Genomic DNA, 21099 nt, shown 5'->3' on the forward strand with positions numbered 1-21099 from the left:
TATCATTATTAGCACCATCATCATCATTATTACTATTATTATTATCATTATTATTACTCTGGCTGCGTGTGTGCTGCTCTAGACACTTTGTTATAGGGATTTCAAAATAACGTAAAAGCAGTCATTTTTGAGAGGGTGTAATTTTTGTGACTTTTGCAAATCACTGTAGGGCTGCTAGTTGAACAACACGCAAATATATTGCAAATGGACAGGCGTTATTGCACCTACGACAGCCTCAGTGTCAAATTGCGAAAATGTCCGTGACCTCATTCAAAACAATATCTGTACACGAAAATAATTGGCTTTAATATATCCAAGGTGGGCCAGCTTCCCACAGCTTAGTGTCCTCATGATACCTGGTCTAATTGTGCCACAAATAGTTTGCAAAGATGTGACTTCCCAGTTTCATATAACTTTGCACAGGGGCATTAATACATATATTTTTGAATACTGTTTTCTCTAGGTGATCCAAAATGATCATAGGAGAATAATGCAAGGTGTTAAAAAAGTACATCAAGATAAATGAGACTTTTTGATTTTATAATTCATGAGAGATATGAAATGGACTTTCATTGAGCTTGATTACCTGGTTGTCAAATTAATATGACAAAGTACAATGTGCCTTGTAAAACCACTTGGTTTGAACAGCCTTGAAACAAGTCATCTTTTTTACTTTTGCAGTTTGGAGGGTCTTGTATTTGTTACTTCACTTTCATGAAATGAATTAGAATGAGTACGAAGTAACAACTCTTGTACAGAATTTTTTTACTTGTTGATTCCATGCGCTTTAACAACAACAACAACAACAGTAACACATAAAACAATTAAGTAGGGTGTTCTGCATTTGAAGTACTATTCTGTACTACTAGCATGTTGTTGCCGATATCGCTATGTTGCTGTTCTGGCCCATGTACATTGTAGTATGCTATACATTATAGCTACATTTTGTACAGTGTACTAGGCATGTGTGATCCAACCCGGTCATGGCTATAATTTGTTTCTGTAATAGTTTTGCACATTTTTTTTTTTGTCATGTATTTTTATATTCGCACCTTGTTATCTTATGATTACAGGGGATTTGCAAAATTTAGCTCGCACAGTATTCAACAACAACAACAACAACAAAGGTTCCACAAATATCATGTGGGGCATGCCACATTTATATGGCAGCTGTAAATTTGACAGGATCATACAAGCTACAATGTAATGAAATGATGAGTAGGTATGAACAACACATCAAAAACCACAGCGAACGGTGGCAAACCCTGCTGCCATGCTTGTGTACTGTACCAATGGCCTGGCCGTCCGGGCAGGAAGTACACTGTACACCATAGGAAACATGGCAAAGACAGCACACTTGTACATTGTAGAGATGGGAGGTGCACATACTGTGCTGTGCACATGTGGTCCAATACGCAGTGCTGTGTACAACATAATCTATGGCTCTATGCTGGCTGCATCCACACAAGATCATGTCGCAATCTCTTTGTGATTATCTCATACAGCACATATATAGCGTACAGTGTACATGTAGGTGGCTTCTTAACCTCTTAAACACACATCTGCAATATCAAGCACAAACCCAATATCGTCTGATATCGGGGGGGGGGGGGGGGGGGGGGGGGGCACACTTAGACAACCTTTGCAATAAAAGAAGCATTCATTGACTTACCATGCACTTGGCATAAAATTTACTGGCAGTTCCTTATCTTTCTAATAGCACTCATGGAGCACTCAGTCAAAACCAGCATTCGGCAAGCATGACATGCATACATACATGTGCAATGTACCCATGTACACACAGACGTTTCTTCTGGTGATCCTCACTACACTCACACACTGCAAGAAGGGGATGCGTACTAATGTCACATGCTGCCACAGGGTGTAACCTGGATTGTTAATGCAAATGATATACGCACAGGGCTGGTCTCCAGCCAAGTCACTTTGATTATTTTCTGAAAATGCAAAATGCCAAATGTGTTTGGTTTCAGTGAAGCTCATCAATGAATATCACAGATCATGACTCAAAGATGCTGATACTGGCATGAATGCACAACTTAAAGGACAAGTTCACCTTCATAAACATAAGGATTGAGAGAATGTAGCAATATTAGTAGAACACATCATTGAAAGTTGTGAGGAAAATCAGACAATCCGTTCAAAAGTTATGAATTTTTGAAGTTTTTGTGCAGTACCCGCTGGATGAGAAGACTACTGCAGTGTATGAATAACTTAGATGTCACATGCGTACAACAATATAAGGAAAATATAAAGAGAATTTCACAAAATTCCATCTTTTGAAAAAAGAACACATTCCCCTGACTCGTTACTGATAAATGTTATGGGTAATATTATTCCCCCTGCCTTTAGAAAGAGGCAAGTCAATTGCTCTTTTATTATGCGAAAAAAAGTGAAAATATGTTGAATTTTCTTTTATATTTTCTTTATACTGTTGTACGCATATGACTCACAAGCTGTAGTAGTCTCCACATCCAGCGGTTCCAACACAAAAATTAAAAAAATTCATAACTTTTGCATCGATTGTCCAATTTTCCTCAAGCTTTCACTGATGTGTTCTACTAATATTGTTGCATTTTCTCAATCCTTATGTTTATGAAGGTGAACTTGTCCTTTAACAAATATTCTGAGGGAGCATATGGATGAATGTACAGGATAAAGACAAAGCACAAAATCCGACACAGGAAAGAAGGCTGGTGAATAGACTACCCACCATAGCTCCATCCCAGCATGGTAATTCCCATACGACAGATGTCAACCTTAGAATACAAATCATTGTGCAATGCAGAGGTGCCAAACCTCAACAATAACAGTGATTTATGCAATGGTTGTTATTCAATGATCTATGACATTGCAACATTCCAATGAATAAATTGATCATTTATAATACACATCTTGAACCTGCAATACACAGAATATCTTTTCCCATTTAGCGTATGCACCTCAGTCATTTAAAGGTCCTTTGTGTACTACTCAGGCTGCCATTAAATTCACTCATGAAAAATTCATCACACAGTCAAAGGGAAACTGGAGTGTTGTACGTGCATCTGATATCATACATTGAAAGTGAAAACACTTTGAAAAAAAAATCAGGGGGCCTTTACATTCTCTGGTCAGGAAAATACGTAACTATCAAATTCCTAGCCAAATCACTAGCCGGAATGCCCCTTTCAAAATCAAACGGTTCACAGCCACAAGATTTTATAACTCACTTGTACACTGTACCCTTTTTCAGTGGATTTGTGCCCCCTAAAAAAGTGGCCTTGAACCAAATTTGATCGAATTCGAGGCCTGGTGATATATGGATAAATTTGAATATCTGGTATTATGTGTTTCAAAGGATTGAATATTATTATCATTTGAATATTATTATTATCATTATCATTATCATTATCATTATTATTATTATTATTATTATTATTATTATTATTATTATTATTATCGTCATTATGATTATTATCATTATTAGCACCATCATCATCATCATTATTATTATTATTATTATCATTACCATTATCATTATTATCATTTTTATTATTATTATTATTATTATTATTATCGTCATTATGATTATTATCATTATTATGATAAATGGCCTGTTACGGCCTGTGGTGGTTGAATGCAAAAATTGTCAAACTTTGGTAACTGGGCTGTCTATAACAGCAAGTCTACGAGTGTGTAGACGTCTAAATGGATTCAGAAATATTCAACCAATAAAACATGTATGTTAATGCCAGCACAATCAAGCTACGGTATCTACAGTATGAGCAAAAATCACCAAACTAATAAACTACCCTGTATAAACTACACAAAACTACATATAGGCCTACATGGGGAAAGTGAACATACAATACAGTGTAGTATTGTAAATCTGGAAATCACAGAATGCATGATCGATATGGTTTCACAGAGTGTATCAAATGTCTTCTTTTTTTCTTTTTTTTTAACAATCTAGGACCTTTTTAAAAAGGAATAAAAATGGGGGGGGGGGAATGGGAAATTCATATGTTGCCCAAACGCTTGCAAACACAGAATTCTCATGTCCTCCATTACACTATACAAGCTACAAGGTGCACATGATTGATTCATCCTTGAAGTCTTGCAGTTTTGATCCACAAGCACCAGTCCATAACAGAGTTGGGCAGTAGAGTACTACTCTGCACGTAAATGACCCATGTTTCGTGCATAGTGAACATTCGCGTTAAAAAATTGAAGTGTGAAGCAGAATCCAGCTTTTCCCAATGGTGATTTAGCTGGGTTCACAGTGGACCAAGAACACAGAACAGCATGTGATGCGATGCACACAAGATGTCTGTTTAGAATCTATTATACCACTCATTAATAGATTTTCTTCATTCATTGAATCCATAGGCCAAATTGGGAATAATTCACTTGTGAAGTACAGCAGGACTTGGATTTGGAATCAGTCAGATTGTGGCACAAGAACTATTCATGGCATGTATTGTAAAAATGTAATTACAAAATGTAGGGTGCATGGATCGAATGGCAAACATGATACATAGAAGTACAGTGTAGAAGTACTAGTTGTACATTAAAATGTGCAACTTCTGGGGAAGGCAAACATGCACATCTACTACATGTACACATGTAGGAGTACATTATATTAAATGGGTTAGTCAAATACCGGTTAGTGATTAGCTAAACACAGTCACGTGATGGAGGAACATTGATTACAATGTATGTTCGCCCATGGGCAAAACATTTTTGTAATGTTCTCCCATGGGCGAACATTTTCACTTAACAAATGACAAACGATACCAAACGATTGAACGATCATATTTTTACGCAATATCAATAAATTTGCCGTGAAAAAGCAGATGACTGATTTATTGTAATGCGTACGAAAGTGTGATTTGACTAACCCATATGGTAACAGATGGCGACATTTGTTGTCGGGAACATGTACCAAACGTTCCACCCTCAAGGTTTGAAATGCTATTTCGGAAGGCTATAATCGACTTCATCTCGGGACTTATAACCTCCCTCAATAATATCATTTCAAACCCTTCGGGTGGAACATTCGGTATGTTCCTACCCCGCCAGTCATCATCTATATAATGACGTACAGGCACAGTGTGCACACAAGGAACTCAACACAGGGGAACTGCTCTCCCGAGACAAAGTGGGGGAATCCCCACATAAACTTGCATTGTATGCCTCCTCATTTGTCTTTGAACATTTAAATGTAAAGGTAACACTCTGCGTTTGTTTCAGTTTTCACTGACACTTGACATTCTACTAAAAGCTGCAACAATTCATGTGGTAAAAATGTACTAAGGAAATATTTGCACGTAAACCTTTTTGTGACATTTCATAGTGCAGCATAGATTGTGCAAAAATGTCCACTATAAAGTCAATATTCTGTCTTTGAATCTGGAGTGAATTTGTGATGTACAAGAGCAAGGAGGGTACTGAATAATCATTACATCTCCAGACATTACAATCACTCACAAGAGTTGTTAGGTTTTGCATCACGTAGCATAAATTCATTTCATTTGCTGCCTGCTGCACATGGCCAAACTAATTCGTCTGCAAGCGAAGCACTTTAAATCCCTGAACTGCGACAGAGCGTGACCCCAGGCACTCTCATACCAGAGCTAATGTGGCATCAGGGGATTAAAAATTTGGTCTTTTTTCATGCCATTCACACATACTGTGCAGCGGAAGACAAATAATCTCTAGGGTTGAAAAAATGTACATATCAAGATGGACCCATTTCTGCATTGTGATGCAGATCATAACAGTTAGTGATTTTGTTTTTGTTTTTGTTTCGTTTTTTTGTGGCCATACACAACAATCGACTTTACGAAAACTGTTTATAGTTAGGATGTGTGTGAATGGACTAATGTTGCAGGTTGGGTAGGCATGTACATTGTAACAGAGTAGTGGGACAAGTTCCACTGAATTCTATAAATTCAAGTGCAATTCCTCAAGATATATTGTAAAGATGACTTCATGAAATGTAAGAAAATCAGACAGAATGCTGCAGAAATTTTCATCAAAACTGGATTTGATATTTAAGAATGTTGTGGAACTTTAATTTCAACATGTCTTTACCAAACAGTGTCATTTGTTGGACCCATATGAATTAGCCAAGATGATCATGTTTACAATGTACATGTATCAATTTGCTATGATGCATTTTTTACACCACTGCTACACATGTCTTTTGCGTAGCACTTTTCTTCCACAGAAGTGTACAGAATACCATTTGAAACATTATTCAGCAGCTGAAATTGGTAATCAAATTGTTTCCCTACAAATTTTCATAGAACTTGTATTATAACTTGATCATCAAGCAACTACATTTGTGTAACCCTCTGCCCTTGAAGTCATCATTGTCAACTGCAATGCCATATACAGAGATTGATGATGCAAAGGAAATGAGTATTACCCCTTTCTTTCTATTGCATGTAAATACAGTAGGAACTAGAGAGAAGATTTATCTGTGGATCAATGGGACACTGTACTGTGTGTCATCATCACCTCCTTGTTCATGTCAGCTGGCTCGAGACACCATGATGCATGCACGTACACTGTATAGTCCGAGTGTATATGACCCTGTATCACAAAACCAACAAAAAGTACACTTGTACATGTAGCCACACACGGATTTTTAGTTATGGGCAGATTTTGAAAGAGCAGACTTCAAGCTTTAAAATGATGTCTAACTCAAATGAAATGGACTCTCCTAATCTATACTGGAAAAAAAGCACACACTGTTCCAAATATCACAGAGTGTGTACAAATGTATGTGTAGCTCCACTATCATTTATTACACTTCTACTTAGATAGACTGGAATACAGTATGTTCACTGTACAATTTGAATTTGTCTGTATTGTTCAGTAAAATGTTTTGGCCTACCCACGGGACTTGCAAGACACATTTTTTTTTGGTTTGTTTTTGTTTGTTTGTTTGTTTGTTTGTTTGTTTGTTTGTTTTTTTGGGGGGTTGTTTGTTTGTTTGTTTGTTTGTGTGGTGTGGTTTTTTTTTTTGCAGTTGAAGCCCTGGCAATATCATACAACACAACCACTCATATAAAATATCAAGGAAGAGTCATAAGGAAGACTATAGAATATGAGCATGCAGCAGTACAAATGTAGTTTAGCCCATAAACTGCTGAAGGCCACTTCAGCAGCCCCAAAGATACTTTTTGTAACTTCGTGAAAATATCAGCTGATATTTTCGTGAAAACTCATGATATTTCACTGGAATGTAATTTTTTCTTTCAACGTAATAAATCAAAAAATTGTGCCATCCTAAAAACAAGATATTAGAGCTACACGTGTATAAATTATGAAAAAACAAGGAAAAGTAGAAATTACGCGGTGCGTAATATATGTCCCCGCCGGAAGTAGCATTTTGTAGCAAAATGTACAATATAGGTCAAAAATCAAGGTCAAAGGACAAAGAAGTCAAAGGTCAAAATTCTGTGTAGAAGTTTTGAAGCGCTCACCTAGTGCCATCACATAAAGCAAACAGAATCGAAATCGGGTTAGAAATGGTGAAGGAGTAGCATTTTGTAGCAAAATGTACCACAAAATGTAGGTCAAAAATTAAGGTCAAAGGTCAAAGAAGTCAAAGGTCAAAATTCTGTGAAGAAGTTTTGAAGCCCTCACTTAGTGCCATCACATAAAGCAAACAGAATCGAAATCGGGTTAGAAATGGCGAAGGAGTAGCATTTTGTAGCCAATGTACGATATGGGTCAAAAATCAAGGTCAAAGGTCAAAGGTCACGGACACACGGACGGACACACGGACACACGGACACACACACGTACGGAGCCCATTTCATAGTCCCCTGCTCGAACTCGTTGGGCGGGGACAAATATGCCTTATAGCACAAAGTACTACATGTATACAGGAAAAATATATCAGCATGTGGGACTACACTTACATGGACCTTACTGACATGCTGTTCAATTCGCAAATATATCATAAAATGAAGATATAAATCACTAGAAATTTGTTCATTTGCTTTCCAATATACTTACACAGTATCTACAAACTTCGATGAAAAGACTGGAAAATTTAACATCGAAATTTGAGATACATAATTTTTCATTTTTTGTGCAAAATTATATTTTTCAAAATTAAGATTTCACATACAGCATAAAATATTGATCTAACATTTGATTTTCATCAAAACAGAATAATCCACTTGAAAGTTTTGAAATCATTCTCGTCAGAATGGTAAATAACATGTTATAAACACTAAAAATATAAAAAAAATTAAAAAAAATTAACATATTAAATTTTTTAATAACTTCAAATCATGTGAGTGACCCTAAAATGAATAATGCGATGTCAATGTTATACTATACAAGTGTACATATGTAACACCCTCAGCAGTTAATGGGCTAAAGTGCACAGGAGTGCACAAGAGTACACAGGAATCACTGTAATGAAAATTCCAATGGCATTATGATTTTTCATTTGAGCAGAACAAGCATGAAGTACATGCTATACTACAAAGCTTGTTTGCTGCGGTTGACAAAGCCCATACATTAAGTACTTGCCTACATTGTAAAGCAGTTTTACAACTTTGTACCTGTACCAGAAAGGAGATTTAGGGCTTTGTGAATTCAGGCTATTACATGTATGCTCCTGAAAATATCTGTTTTGTGAAAGAGCAGAGTAAACTGAACATTGCATATCTTTGAGAGTGCAGTGACTCGTATCGTTGCCCATCTTTAGTTTAATGGTTTCATTATAAACTTAAATGCACATGTAGCAAATATTAACTCGCATTTAGAATGAATAACTTCACGAAAAACATGTGGTTATCATACATGAAAAAAACAAACAAACATTTCGGCAACTATGTTGGAGTCTTTACATATTAAACAAAATTAGCCTCAATGATTACTTCTGAAAGGGAACACTGTCAACAAAAAGTACTGTCCACATGTATACTCATTTCGACATAATATTTCTTGTATAAAACAAATTTGCTAGAACACTATTGTAGGCCTTTGACCGTTTGACATAGCAGAATTGGTTAAAAGAGGCATTCAAGACGATTCTCATAATTTCACATCATGTAGTACATTTGTATATAAATCAACAGCTCCATGTGTACATTTGTGGAATTTATTGTGGTCTTTGAGCAAAGAAACCAATGCTCTGAAAAATCTTAAACAAATTACAATGAACAATGTTGATGACATAGGAGGCTCACATATTTCAGAAATGTAGCCGTGTAATTCATTACAATACCACTTGATAAAAAGTTCACCTGTGTAGAATGTATGCATGCTTCCTTTTGTTTTGCTTCCCTGAATCTCAACTCATGCATTCTTATGGTGAGGCTGCAATGTCATCACCCTTGTTCATTGCAGTTTGTTATCAAGTTTGAAAACATTCTTTCCTCATCCAACACTATAAATTCTGAAACTCTGTACTTACTTGTAATTCATAGTTGTTCAAAAGTCTGAAAATCATCCAGAGGTCTCCTTTAACACTGTAACTAGTGCACACATCCATTAAATACGTGTAGCATACAGTACATCTTTGTACAGTACAGTACCTCTCCAAAATATCAACAAATCATTCTCAAGGCTACACATGATTCTTTTGAATAAAATAACTTGACCGTGGGTGACTGGATGGACAACCGAGAGGTATGTACATGTACAATGTAGCAGCACTAGCATGTGCCAGAGGCAAAATATCACATACATGTATTTCAGAGGCAAGTCGCTAAAACCCATTTTTAAAAAGCCCCCCCCCCCCCCCCCCACCCCCCAAAAAAAAAAATAAATAAATCAAAAATTCTTGTTTTTTTGTTGTTTTTTTTTTTTGTTCAAGCATGTTACAGTACCATTCCATTGCAGGAAGGGGAAAACAACATCATACTTTGTATCAAGAACCATTATTTCTTATTGCTGATAAAGAAGCACCTAGAACATCTTGCAAAAGAACATTTGGATTACAGTGTACAACTAGTTGGCAGCTATGAAATAAATACAATACAGTGTAGATCAGAAATATTACAAACACAAAGTAATGAGGAAAGAATGTTCAAATACAATTCTAACATCCAGTAGTACAGTACATGTACAATTGTATTGTACAAACAACCCTGTAATCAAGAAACATTACATAATTTTTTTGAGAAGGTATCCCTGTTTCTGCTATCCTATTATTATATGGCACAACAGGCTGAATGAAAAACAGAGCTAATATCATTCATTTACAGCCATGAACAATCAGATCCTTTGGTTTTCTTCTGAATCACACTACAGACAGTTTGTATGGTACCTTGAATAATGTGCTGACAATAGCAGACAGGGGAATGCTTCAGAACAAGGTCATTTATGTCCAGTATGTCACAATTAAGATGCACATTGTATTGCTTTGCACACACACTCACTTTTTAATACAAGTTTATACATTTGTACAAGTCAGAGATCTACCAGAAATATAAGATCCACAATACCAATGCTACAGACTCTGTGTATGGCCTAACGATACAATACTTTTTGTATTGCTTTACATTAAATGTAGGTACAACCTGTAGGCATACAGAGTAAATGCAGTCCTCAAAAGCATACAACAAATACAATCATAAGCATTTTAAATGTTTCAAGATACTATCTTACTATGACAAGTGTACAATTGCTACAATGAGTGAGTTTAAAATGGTTTGTAAACCCTTCGTGTACTTTGAGTGCTACAATGTAATCAAATTGGCACAGGAAATGCAATTTCTAGCATTGTAGGCCTATTTTGTACATACTGTCCAAAGTCCCTGGCACAGAAAGGGTTAACCAAGATGCCGCTGCAGACAAAAAACACCTGTCTCCATTTGCACTGAAAGTGTCTACATTGTGTCAGCGTGCCTAGCAAACAATTCATTATATGACCTTCCTCACCCACTGTATGCACCACTGCCATGCATATGATGACCTGCTTTTACCCTAGTATACCCTAGTATAAACTTTCACATCATTGCATGATACAACCTGTATTGAGAGGTCTCGTACGCATTGTGTACATATGAAAACTGTATGTTTTGCATCACAGGTACTGCGCATGCTTAACCCTTGTCTTGCTACTGACTGCAATATGATCTGTTCAACACGTATGATACAACATATTGGTGGCGCTCAATAGGAGGGTTGCTCCTATTTCCGGCACATCGTATGCGTTTCCATGGTATTCAAAACTAGGAGACTGTGTCTAGCGCTCACCCAAGTATTGCAAGTTCACTTTCCACACATTCTTGCAGACTTTACCCGTGATGTACAATGTATGTTAACCCGTTGCAGACGAGTCCCGAGAATACTGGGGCAGGTGTCTATGGGAAATGCGTGTTCCAAATCGGTCCATCCTCTACAGGTTAAAGAACAACATAGCAAGGAAAAGGGGGGAGGGGTGCTTTGGGAGGCCTCCAAGAGTGCTTAGTGTCCATTTGTATTCTATCACAATGATAATAATAAACTACTATACCTGCCAAACTTGTAGAAAATTTGACCATGCATTTCAAAAATATGATTAGAATGTGAAAGCTGGTTCCCAATTGTTCCTGGCCTCAAGGGGGTTCCTGGATCTGTCATAAAAAAAAAAAAATGGGGGGAAGGGGCAAGATGTCCATTTGTACAAAATCTTAATACAGTCTACCAGTATCATCCTCGCAATAATACCTTCCAAGATTGGTGAAAATTTGACAACACATTTTCAAGAAGATAAAAATGTGAAAATTGATTCCCAAGTTTTTGTTCTTGTTTGTTGTTGTTGGTTTGGTAATTTTTATTTCATTTTTTTATCTTCTATTCTATCTTTCTTTTTTTTTTCTTTTTTTTTATTTTTTTTTTTTTTTTTTTTTTTTTTTTGTGGGGGGGGGGGGGGGGGGGGGGATCCCCAGATCTGCCATGAACAAATTTGAAACTACAGTCACCCATGTACTTACTCATAGCACCTAACTTAAGCCCCCGTTCCACTATCACGATTTGGACCCCGATCTGTCCCGATCTAGCAGATCGGGAGAGAGCGGCAAAAGCGTACGGGGATCGGAAGTATCGTAGTAGCAGCGTGTGGAGGTCGGGGTTGGAGCGGGCATTTTTTCAGGTCGGGAAGAAATTTTGAACTGGTTCAAAATTTCTTCCCGATCTCCCCGATCAAAATTGACATATTTTTAATCGTACGGCAAGCGGGGAGAGCGTAGTGACAGCGTAAACGCAGCAGGGAGAGCGTAGTGACGGCGTAAACGCAGCGGGATGAGCGTAACAAGGTCTTTCTGAGTGTAATAACATCGGCACAAGAACGGGAAGTAATTTTAGCTGTAATTTTCGAAGAAGAAGAGATGAAGAAAAAGAAGAGAAGAAAGCAGCGAAGCAGCTACCCAAAAGGCGAAGAAAGAGAGACTGCACGTGATGCTGAAAGAGGAGGAAGAGGACATAGCAGAATTTTGAAGAATATGAAATCATCTACAACTGGAGGAAGACGGACTATAAAAGCAAGGACATCAAGAAAAAGCCTTGGAAAATCAGCACGTCTTTGTTTATACAATGCATTGCTGCAAAAGAACCGTGAGTTGAGGAGCCTCTTCGAGGTCCACAGTATATTTCTTCGGTTCTGCATGCTAATAAGTTGACTGACTGCAGACCGACAGTCGAATCGGGGTACATCGGGGCACATCGGGCACTTTTCAGCTCTCTGAACGGGGTAACAGCGTGATAAGATCGTATAGATCGTTCAGAGCGTAGATACAGCGTGCATCGATCGGATAACATCGGCAACATCGCACTGACAGCGTAGCTACATCGTTCTGAAGCGTACCGGCAGCGGCAGAGATCGTAACGTCTCATTCCCGATCATCGTAGTAAGAGCTAGCAAGCACTTGGTAGTCGTAACTGCAGCGTACTTAGAGCGTTCTAACATCGTACGGTGTCCAGATCGGCTCCGGTTTTACCCGATCCTTCCCGACCTGAGAAAATTGTCAAATCGTAGCGAGAACTACATAGTGGAACGGGGGCTTTAGCTCCATCACTTCTAGTTCTAGAGAAGAAGATTTCAGAGTTTCCTTAATTTGGGGGTTTGGGGGTCCCCCAAGGGGCATAGTGCCTATTTAAAAAAATTGAGATCCTATCACACCAGCAACATCACCTGCCAAGGTTAATGAAAATCCATCATATGGTTTTCAAGAAGAGAAGATGATAATGTAAAAAGTTTAGGCACAACAGATGCAGGATGATGAATGATCATAAATAGCTCACTTTAGACTTTGGCTCAGGTGAGCCAAAAAAGAAAAGAAAAGGGAGGGACGGCCCTCTGCTCCTGGTGGTGGTGGGGGTGGTGCTGGTGGTGCTGGTGGTGGTGGTGGTGGGGGTGAGGGGGTGTCAATCCAGGAGGTAGAAGATCATGTACACTGTAAATGGAGTATAAACTTACCATCTTCATGGAGTATTTGTGCTATTAAATGGTGTGCACTGTACTTTGAAAACTATGGTACCGGTACTCGGTGTGCACTGAAAACTACCAACAAGAATATTGGTATAGAGGCCAATGTAATACAACTTTTTGTATGTAAATGAGGTTAGGCTCACCTCGCCTCTTTTTTTTTTTTATTCATTTATTTTTTATTTTTTTTACAGTTTTAACTACATTGTATTAAGTGCACCTTGAGTGTTACACTCATGGAACACACATTATTGCAATGCCTGTGGTATATAACTTTGCCATCCAATACAATGCAGAGGTATAAACAAAACAAACAAATTTAAAAAAAAAAAATCAGACGATCACACAACCAGGCCACAACAAAATTAAATGACACCTCAAAATTGGCAATTGCCTGATACCTTGTATCAACACAATTAACAAACATGTTAAACTGATGACTGGGTTACTTTTGCAACATCAGTGTTGTGAGCTTGGAGCACAGTTACATGTAAGTAGATGATTAAAAAAAAAAAAATTACGATAAAACAAAGCAGAGTTAAATCTAGTTTATGGAAAGCCAATATGACTGAAGCAACAATTCTTTGTTGATATGATGCCACCTGCTTCTTCCCATAGATCTCCCAATTGTGCCAGAGCATGCCATTGTACATTGTTATCTATTAGAACATCATATACAATAGCTGTATATTTTTGATACTAAATGTAGTCCAGTCATCCTTGCAGAATGACATAGCTACAAGTGTATCTAAACAAGGAAGCAACAAACAAATTCATTAAACAATGTTAGCAAACACATGCTGTACTGCTGGGCTAGAAAAGATTATGCATATATGGGAATCCATTCATAATTTAGTGTATACAGTGTACCAAGCCCTGAAATCATATCACTGCTTTTAATATCAAGTCCCAATATTGGAAAAGAGCACAGTGTAACATATGTTGCAGCTACATTTGTAAGCTGTCCCCTGCACGTTTCCAAACATCACTTGCAAAGTGAATCAAATACTGAGAGTATCAGATTGCTTTCTGGCTATTCGTCAAATTTCATGGTGTACATTCAAAGTGTAATACCGTTGTACAACTATGTACTGTATAGTGTCTGAGTAGATCAGCAGTGCACATATTGACTTAAAACCTTGTACACAACATGTGTATACAGTATATACCACAGACAATGAAATAATCCCTCCCCTCCTAAAAAGTAATTCCAAATATAGACATCTGAAAATGTTGAATACCAATTCAGTACCGTACTATACATACATTCTCTTTTTTCATTACAGGGAAGACCCAGCCTGGAATACAGGGAGTTGTTTGTTTGTTAGTTTGTCTTTGGAAACTACTGTTCACACAGTCTGACAGCATTGATTGGCATTCGCGCAGAACATACAGTACAAGGTTGTCTGCCACATCATGTATCCAATCAAAACATTGCTGATCCGCAATGATGCATGGGGCATATTTGTACCCTGTAAATATTGAGAGTAAACTAATTGAGACAATAAGCGCTGATGAGCTTTAGAATTTCCATCATCAGGTCTACTCATGGTTTTTTGGGGAAATAGATTGCATGATATTTCAAGCTCATATAGCATACAAGGTTTACTATCAGTTTGTTCAGCCTCCATTGCCGTATTCAACAGGTGGGTTTTGATATTGGACTACATTTGACATGCTATGATACAATGAAATTGTCAGACTCTTTTTTTTTTCAACATGTGCCAATTACACTTGCAGAACATTTACTTCAACCACAACATTTGTTTCTCTTTGACAAAGACTAATAACTTCCATTATGAAAAAATAAAAATAAAAAATCACATCCAATTCAAAAGAAGAACATACTGTATGTGACAATGAGATCAATGGAAAAGAACAAAATATTAATGATTTAAACGAATTATGTACATAAAAGTTCACACCCCTTGGTAGTTAGAAAAGTTTTACCTGTGAAATAAAAGAATCAGTTTTCAATGACTTTCCTTGATTACCTCGGAATTGATATTGTAGATGTACACGTACAGTAAAAGGTCATCATATTCTCACACATCCCTGATTCTCTCATTAAAATTCTATTTCATTCATCTTCTTCTTTTTTTTTCATCCAAAACAAATAAAAAGTGCTACAACTGTATGTTGTGACATCTTGCAAAGAAGCTCCAGAGCTAATTTCTCATAGCATGTATTCACTGATACAGGTGTATCAAAAGTTCAATTTCCAATCATACATCGCTCGGTATACAATTCCACCAACCATTTCATTCAACAGTTACTTGAAAATGTCACTTCTCCTCACAGCAAAACGAAAATCTCTATCAGAGAAAAGAAAGAGCCTCATTCAAGTGAACTCTGATGAAGAAGTTACAGTTGTACGTTGGAGCGAGAAGAGCAAGCAAGCAAGCATGGCAGATTTGCAATGTACACATTGTACAGTAAATTGAAGCCAGTAATCCCTCCCTATATGTCCTCACAAGTCATGTAAACATGGCATTGTGCATGCTGTTGCCAACAGAGGTCACTATCTTACCAGCACAGGTCATTGTCATGACCACTTCAACGGTCCCGTCACTTGACGTTACTTGATTGCACAGTTGCCATCCCACATAATGTGTGCACATTGCGGAGTGTTTGGGCACACAGTGTAGCTCATTTTAAAATGCAAATACGGTGGCTGCATGGAATTTTAATGTACAAGACCCTCTGTCACTGGCATCAGTACTACTGTGAAGCCAAATTTGTAAACAAATACAGTATGAGTGAATCTAAGGGAGAAAACGTGTGTGTGTATGCGTGTGTGTACATGTGTGTATCACCTGCTTTAGTTCCACAAAACTTGAACTTGTACTACAGCATTCTTACTTGCATTTACATCGTAGTCATTGCTTTCTTGTAACACATTTCCTTCAATGGTGACCTGAGCTTCACACAATACACCCTAATGCGACTGCAGGCACACAAGCAATGTAAACATGGGAATCAATTGTTTAATATTTAGATCAGAAACTGGCTTCAATAGGGAATCATTTGACAGGTTGTTATTGTTTTGTTCTGTTTCGGGTTCTCTTTTTTTTTGGGGGGGGGGGGGGGAGAAGGGGTGGAAGACTGCATCAAAGAACGAAAAAAGTCACAGGTGAGTATTTTTACCTGTACAACGCATGCCTTCAATAAACGTTTCCCATACAATGTCTCTGCAAAATAATTATGCTTCACGAGTATCGATGTGCATTAATAAACATGATTTTAATACAGTGTGCATGGAATCCTGAAGCACCAACACACATTCTACCCATCAAATAGAAAAGAAATCCAACCAAATTTTTGACACCAAACTCTTGAGTCACTTTTACAGCATATTTTGGTCTTAAATTGTACTTGGAGGATAAATATTTTCAAATTATTGCCCTCCTTATTTGATGAAGAAATAATCATCCACAAAACAGTTACGCGACATATATACTACAGGTAGGTAACTACTTTCTGTAGGTATCTAAAATACCCAAGGCCATATGAAGAAATAAAATTATATAAAACATAAAGCCTAATCAAAACTTCTATAAATCATTAATGCATTACAATGATATCCATAAATAATATATTCTTAAAAGCTGTGTGAAAAGATGAGATCATCTGTTCTCTATACTCACTAGTGAAAATATTTTATGCCATGTAAAAATTCAATCTATTATTGGGTTAATTCATAACATACTGTAGACGACCTGTATCTAGACAGCAATTAAATCATGACCCCTGATCTATGTATTGTATAGACTTGAGGCATAATCTCAAAAGGGGGGGGGGGGGGGGGGGGGGAGACAGTAGGTGTCAGACATAAACATATGCAGTTCTCTCACATGTGTGCAAGGAGCATGAAATCCATGCTCTTGCCCTGCAGAGGGAAAAACAACAATTCCAAAGCATTTCATGATGATAAATGACAGCATCAGCATGAAAATGATTTGGTTTGGAACACTTGTTCACTTGCATGTCATTATTCCTTATGAATGTATGCAGTGAACGCACGAGTACCAACCATATGGTTCGTTATACACCCTAACATATGTTGAATATGACTGCGCACGATTCACATGCACAGCCAACTAGGGGTGAAGAAATGGGATTATGGAAAAAAAAAATTCTGCAACACTCTCTAACTTTTTTGGTGCTAAGCCACAGGCTTGTTTTGTCAAAAAGGAACAGGAGGAATAAAGTAAATGTCAGTTTACCCCTGTTCAGAGGGGTTGTAAACAATGCCATATGTAAAGAAAAGTCATTGCACTGTATACATAGCATACTTGCACACAGGGAACACAGGCACACACTTACTGATTGTGCTACTGCAGCAGCCGACAGATCCTCTTTCTTAGTCCGGTCACTCGTCATGGGCAACAGGCTAAATTTCACTTTAGGTCCAGGGTTTGTATCCTCACTATCTGATCCACTATCGGATGATAGGACCACTGTCCAGATGCCTTGGGGTGGAAAAATTAACATTTTGTCAGTCACTGTCACCCCAAAAGAAAAGTGATTGCACGAAAATTACTTTCACCGGCAGCGCTCTTATTGAGCGCCGCACACACACTGACAAATTTCACTGGATATACAGTCACATCACACACACTACAATCTATATCCCAGCCCCATGAAGAAACGGACGCGACTTTTTCAGTCGGGGGCCGAATGATCCATACGGTCACAGATATGTTCACTATTCCAACGAGAGGGACTGAAGCTACCACGATACATCTGTGCAATACAGAGGAAAACAAATTCGTGTTTCAAACAGTATTTGCATCATTCCCAGTAGGAAGGCCTGACATTGTGCACGCGACACTGTAGGTACTAAATTTAGACTACAGCCAGCTCAAAATTCGTGAGGGGGTTTTGCATTATGAAGCTTTATTCCGAATTATAGCAGCGAAATCACGAATTGGTCGCACCGCCCACGCGCCGGAGTCGCTCACTTGCGTGCGACCTACGTAATCAACACGTAAGAGGGCAAAGATAGATTCGATGTTCTCGGGCGAAAAAAAAAAGAGAAACATAAAAAAAGGGACTATCGTTTCACTCGCAAGCTCACAGCTTCACGAACCCTGCACCGAACTTGGACGACGGAAGCTTCATGCATTTTCGAGAGGATTATTTGTATCCGACTAGAGCGTATTACGTGAGGAGTTAGGCCAGTTCGCAGCTCTAGCGGCGGAGACTGAGGGAGATTGGGCCCCGAAAGGTGTAGGAAGTACTACCTCTACATGAGAGTACAAGCTCCTGTATAAAACACACACACTACACAAATTCCACGTGACAACGTGCAATGGAAAATTATGCATACAGTACGAGTGTGTACCGGTAGGTGTGGGGAGAGGCGTGTACTTACTGTGATCGCAGATTTCAAAGCTAGCGGTGCTCTTTCAGCCGAAATATTGCTCCTAATAATAGATGATATCTATAACTGATAATCCTTTACGTAAAAATAATCACCTAACACCTCAATTCGGTAGAATCTCGTGAGAATTACGAAGTAACCCACAGATATTCACTCGGTCACACTGCCCTAGCCGCACGGATCGATGCACAACACATGCGCGACAGAGATCAGTGATCGCCGAAACGCATGCTGCAACCTTTAAAATTCATCCGCTTAACTAAATTAACACAACCGGTCATGCCCATTTGAAATCTTATTTCGGATTATAACAAATCCCAGAGAGCTGATTTTACAAATATTCTGCATTTCATATTTCTCTTTTTTTTTAATTCAGTATTTTAGATTCGACGGCAGCGCAGACGAGCGATTTTGATGCATGCCTCTCCGATCTCCTTCCCACATACCCCAGTTACAATCGGCAGCGTGCAGCAGCCGCCGCCGCGCCGATAGCGACTTTAGTCATACATCCGATGGCTACGCAGAGGCGCAATGGATGGGATCGGGAGGGAGGCCGTCCGACGACCGCACACATTCACTCTGAATGCCGTTCAGATAGCTGACATCCATATCGACAGGCAGTGCATGCACGGCATGAGACATGATGTAAATACGAGCACTGTCTCCCCATTACATGTACAAGTATCCGTACGTGCATACGGACGACTTTTTCTTTCTTTTTTGCTTGCCCTCCCGAGCGTACACGTTTTATGGGCGGATTTTCGAGAGTGAGGGGAGGAACAGGGGTACTAGTACGTCTTGCGGTCGCGGCGGGGATGTTGGAGGCAGGACCAAGCCCCCTGGCTGAAGCACTTGAAACCCGTTGCAATGTTTTTTTTTTGATTGCGCGAAGATTCAATTTCAAATAAATATCACCAAGTGTTTTGCCTTCTCTGTTCGTAACTACTGTACATTCAAGTCGTATCGGTAGTCAAAACAGTACTCAGTAGGCCTATGCATAGTAATATTGTATTTATTTTAGTAGTATTTGCAAGGTACAAAGACACCGTTCAGAATGTTCTGTAGCAGCCGACATACGCCATTCTGGCTGTCAAGCGCATGCATCGTACGGATGTGTAGGCCTATATCATGATTCGTGAAGATTTTTCTTTTTTAATGTGTCAATTTAAAGTATACCTCAGCTTTGTAGCGATAATGTGACGCACTGAAAGAGCAGTTATCATAATGATAACCATCCTCCCCCCTCTTTTTTTTTATCTGCTAGATTACCTTTTAGGCCTGATGTCTGATCTTTTACCAGCGCTTCCCCTACAATCTACATACTCAGTTTGACTGCACTGGCAGGTTCGAAACTTTGTCACCATCAGAGAAACTATGATGGGATCTTTGTCACGTATATATATGTAGGCCTGATATTGTATCCGTTTATTTACTTTTTTTTTAATCAGATCTTTTATGTGGAGTTTCTTCTGTATGCTGTCTATCACCATACCTTTTTTTATTTACTGTATATTATTGTATACTACCTTTTTTTATTTCTATAGTATTTTTTTTACTGTAGTCCAAGTTGTGATTTTATACTTGATTGTTATGTTATTTGTTTGAATCAAAATCAATAAAAACGTAAATACAAAAAAAAAACTATGATGGGATCTCTTCATGCGTCTATCATCTTTTATTGAGCCTTTCGCATGGCGTCAACATCGAGTAGATCTGCGACGCGGAAACGACGCTAACTAGGCAAAAATGGTGTTCTGGGCCCCATTTTACGAAAGATGTTAGGATAGCAACTTCAGTGTGGAATCAACTTCTCTTAGCAACAGCCAATCAGGAAGCTGGATTCTTGTTACCATGTCAACTCTTCAAGAAATGGTGTTCTGCGCACATGCGCGAGACAGCTGTTTTCATTGTCCAATGAGGCTCTCCAATCGTTATATAGGAATAGAGGATGTTATGTGGACCTACTGGTATTATAACGATTACGGATGTTGACCTCTATACGTCGCCACACCCGAATGTATTAGGCCTAAGTTGGTTTGCATTGCATAGAGTATAATTATATATTTGTGTAATTATTACTAAGCATTGTGTTGTCGCGTGTGTGTGTGTAAAATGCGTTAGAGTAAATGCAGTTTTATGCCTCCGCCACGAAGTGGTGCCAGAGGCATTATGTTTTCGGGTTGTCCGTCCGTCCGTCCGTCCGTCCGTCCGTCCGTCCGTCCGTCCGTCTTTCCGTCCGTCCGTCCTTCCGTCCGTAATGAATTTTGTG

General features: G+C 38.4%; 1 protein-coding gene across 4 annotated transcripts in view; it reads right to left on the bottom strand.

Moving 5' to 3' along the window:
- The window catches only part of LOC139743919 (uncharacterized), a 101534-nt gene extending 82514 nt beyond the window's left edge, over positions 1–19020 (bottom strand). For 2 of the 4 annotated variants that reach the window (XM_071654386.1, XM_071654385.1), the window contains exon 1: positions 17771–18657. In XM_071654386.1, the coding sequence (XP_071510487.1) occupies positions 17771–17938 (168 nt within the window). In that variant the 5' untranslated portion in view covers positions 17939–18657. Of the gene's footprint in view, positions 1–1672; positions 1932–17770; positions 18658–18821 lie in introns of those variants that run through there. The other 2 variants (XM_071654387.1, XM_071654388.1) reach the window with 2 other exon arrangements.
- Between the last annotated feature and the right edge of the window lie 2079 nt (positions 19021–21099).

This window comes from Diadema antillarum, unplaced genomic scaffold (assembly GCF_040938485.1).
Source record: "Diadema antillarum isolate AM-2024a unplaced genomic scaffold, OU_Dant_1.0 seq00001121_RagTag, whole genome shotgun sequence".
In the NCBI taxonomy this organism is placed as follows: Eukaryota; Metazoa; Echinodermata; class Echinoidea; order Diadematoida; family Diadematidae; genus Diadema; species Diadema antillarum.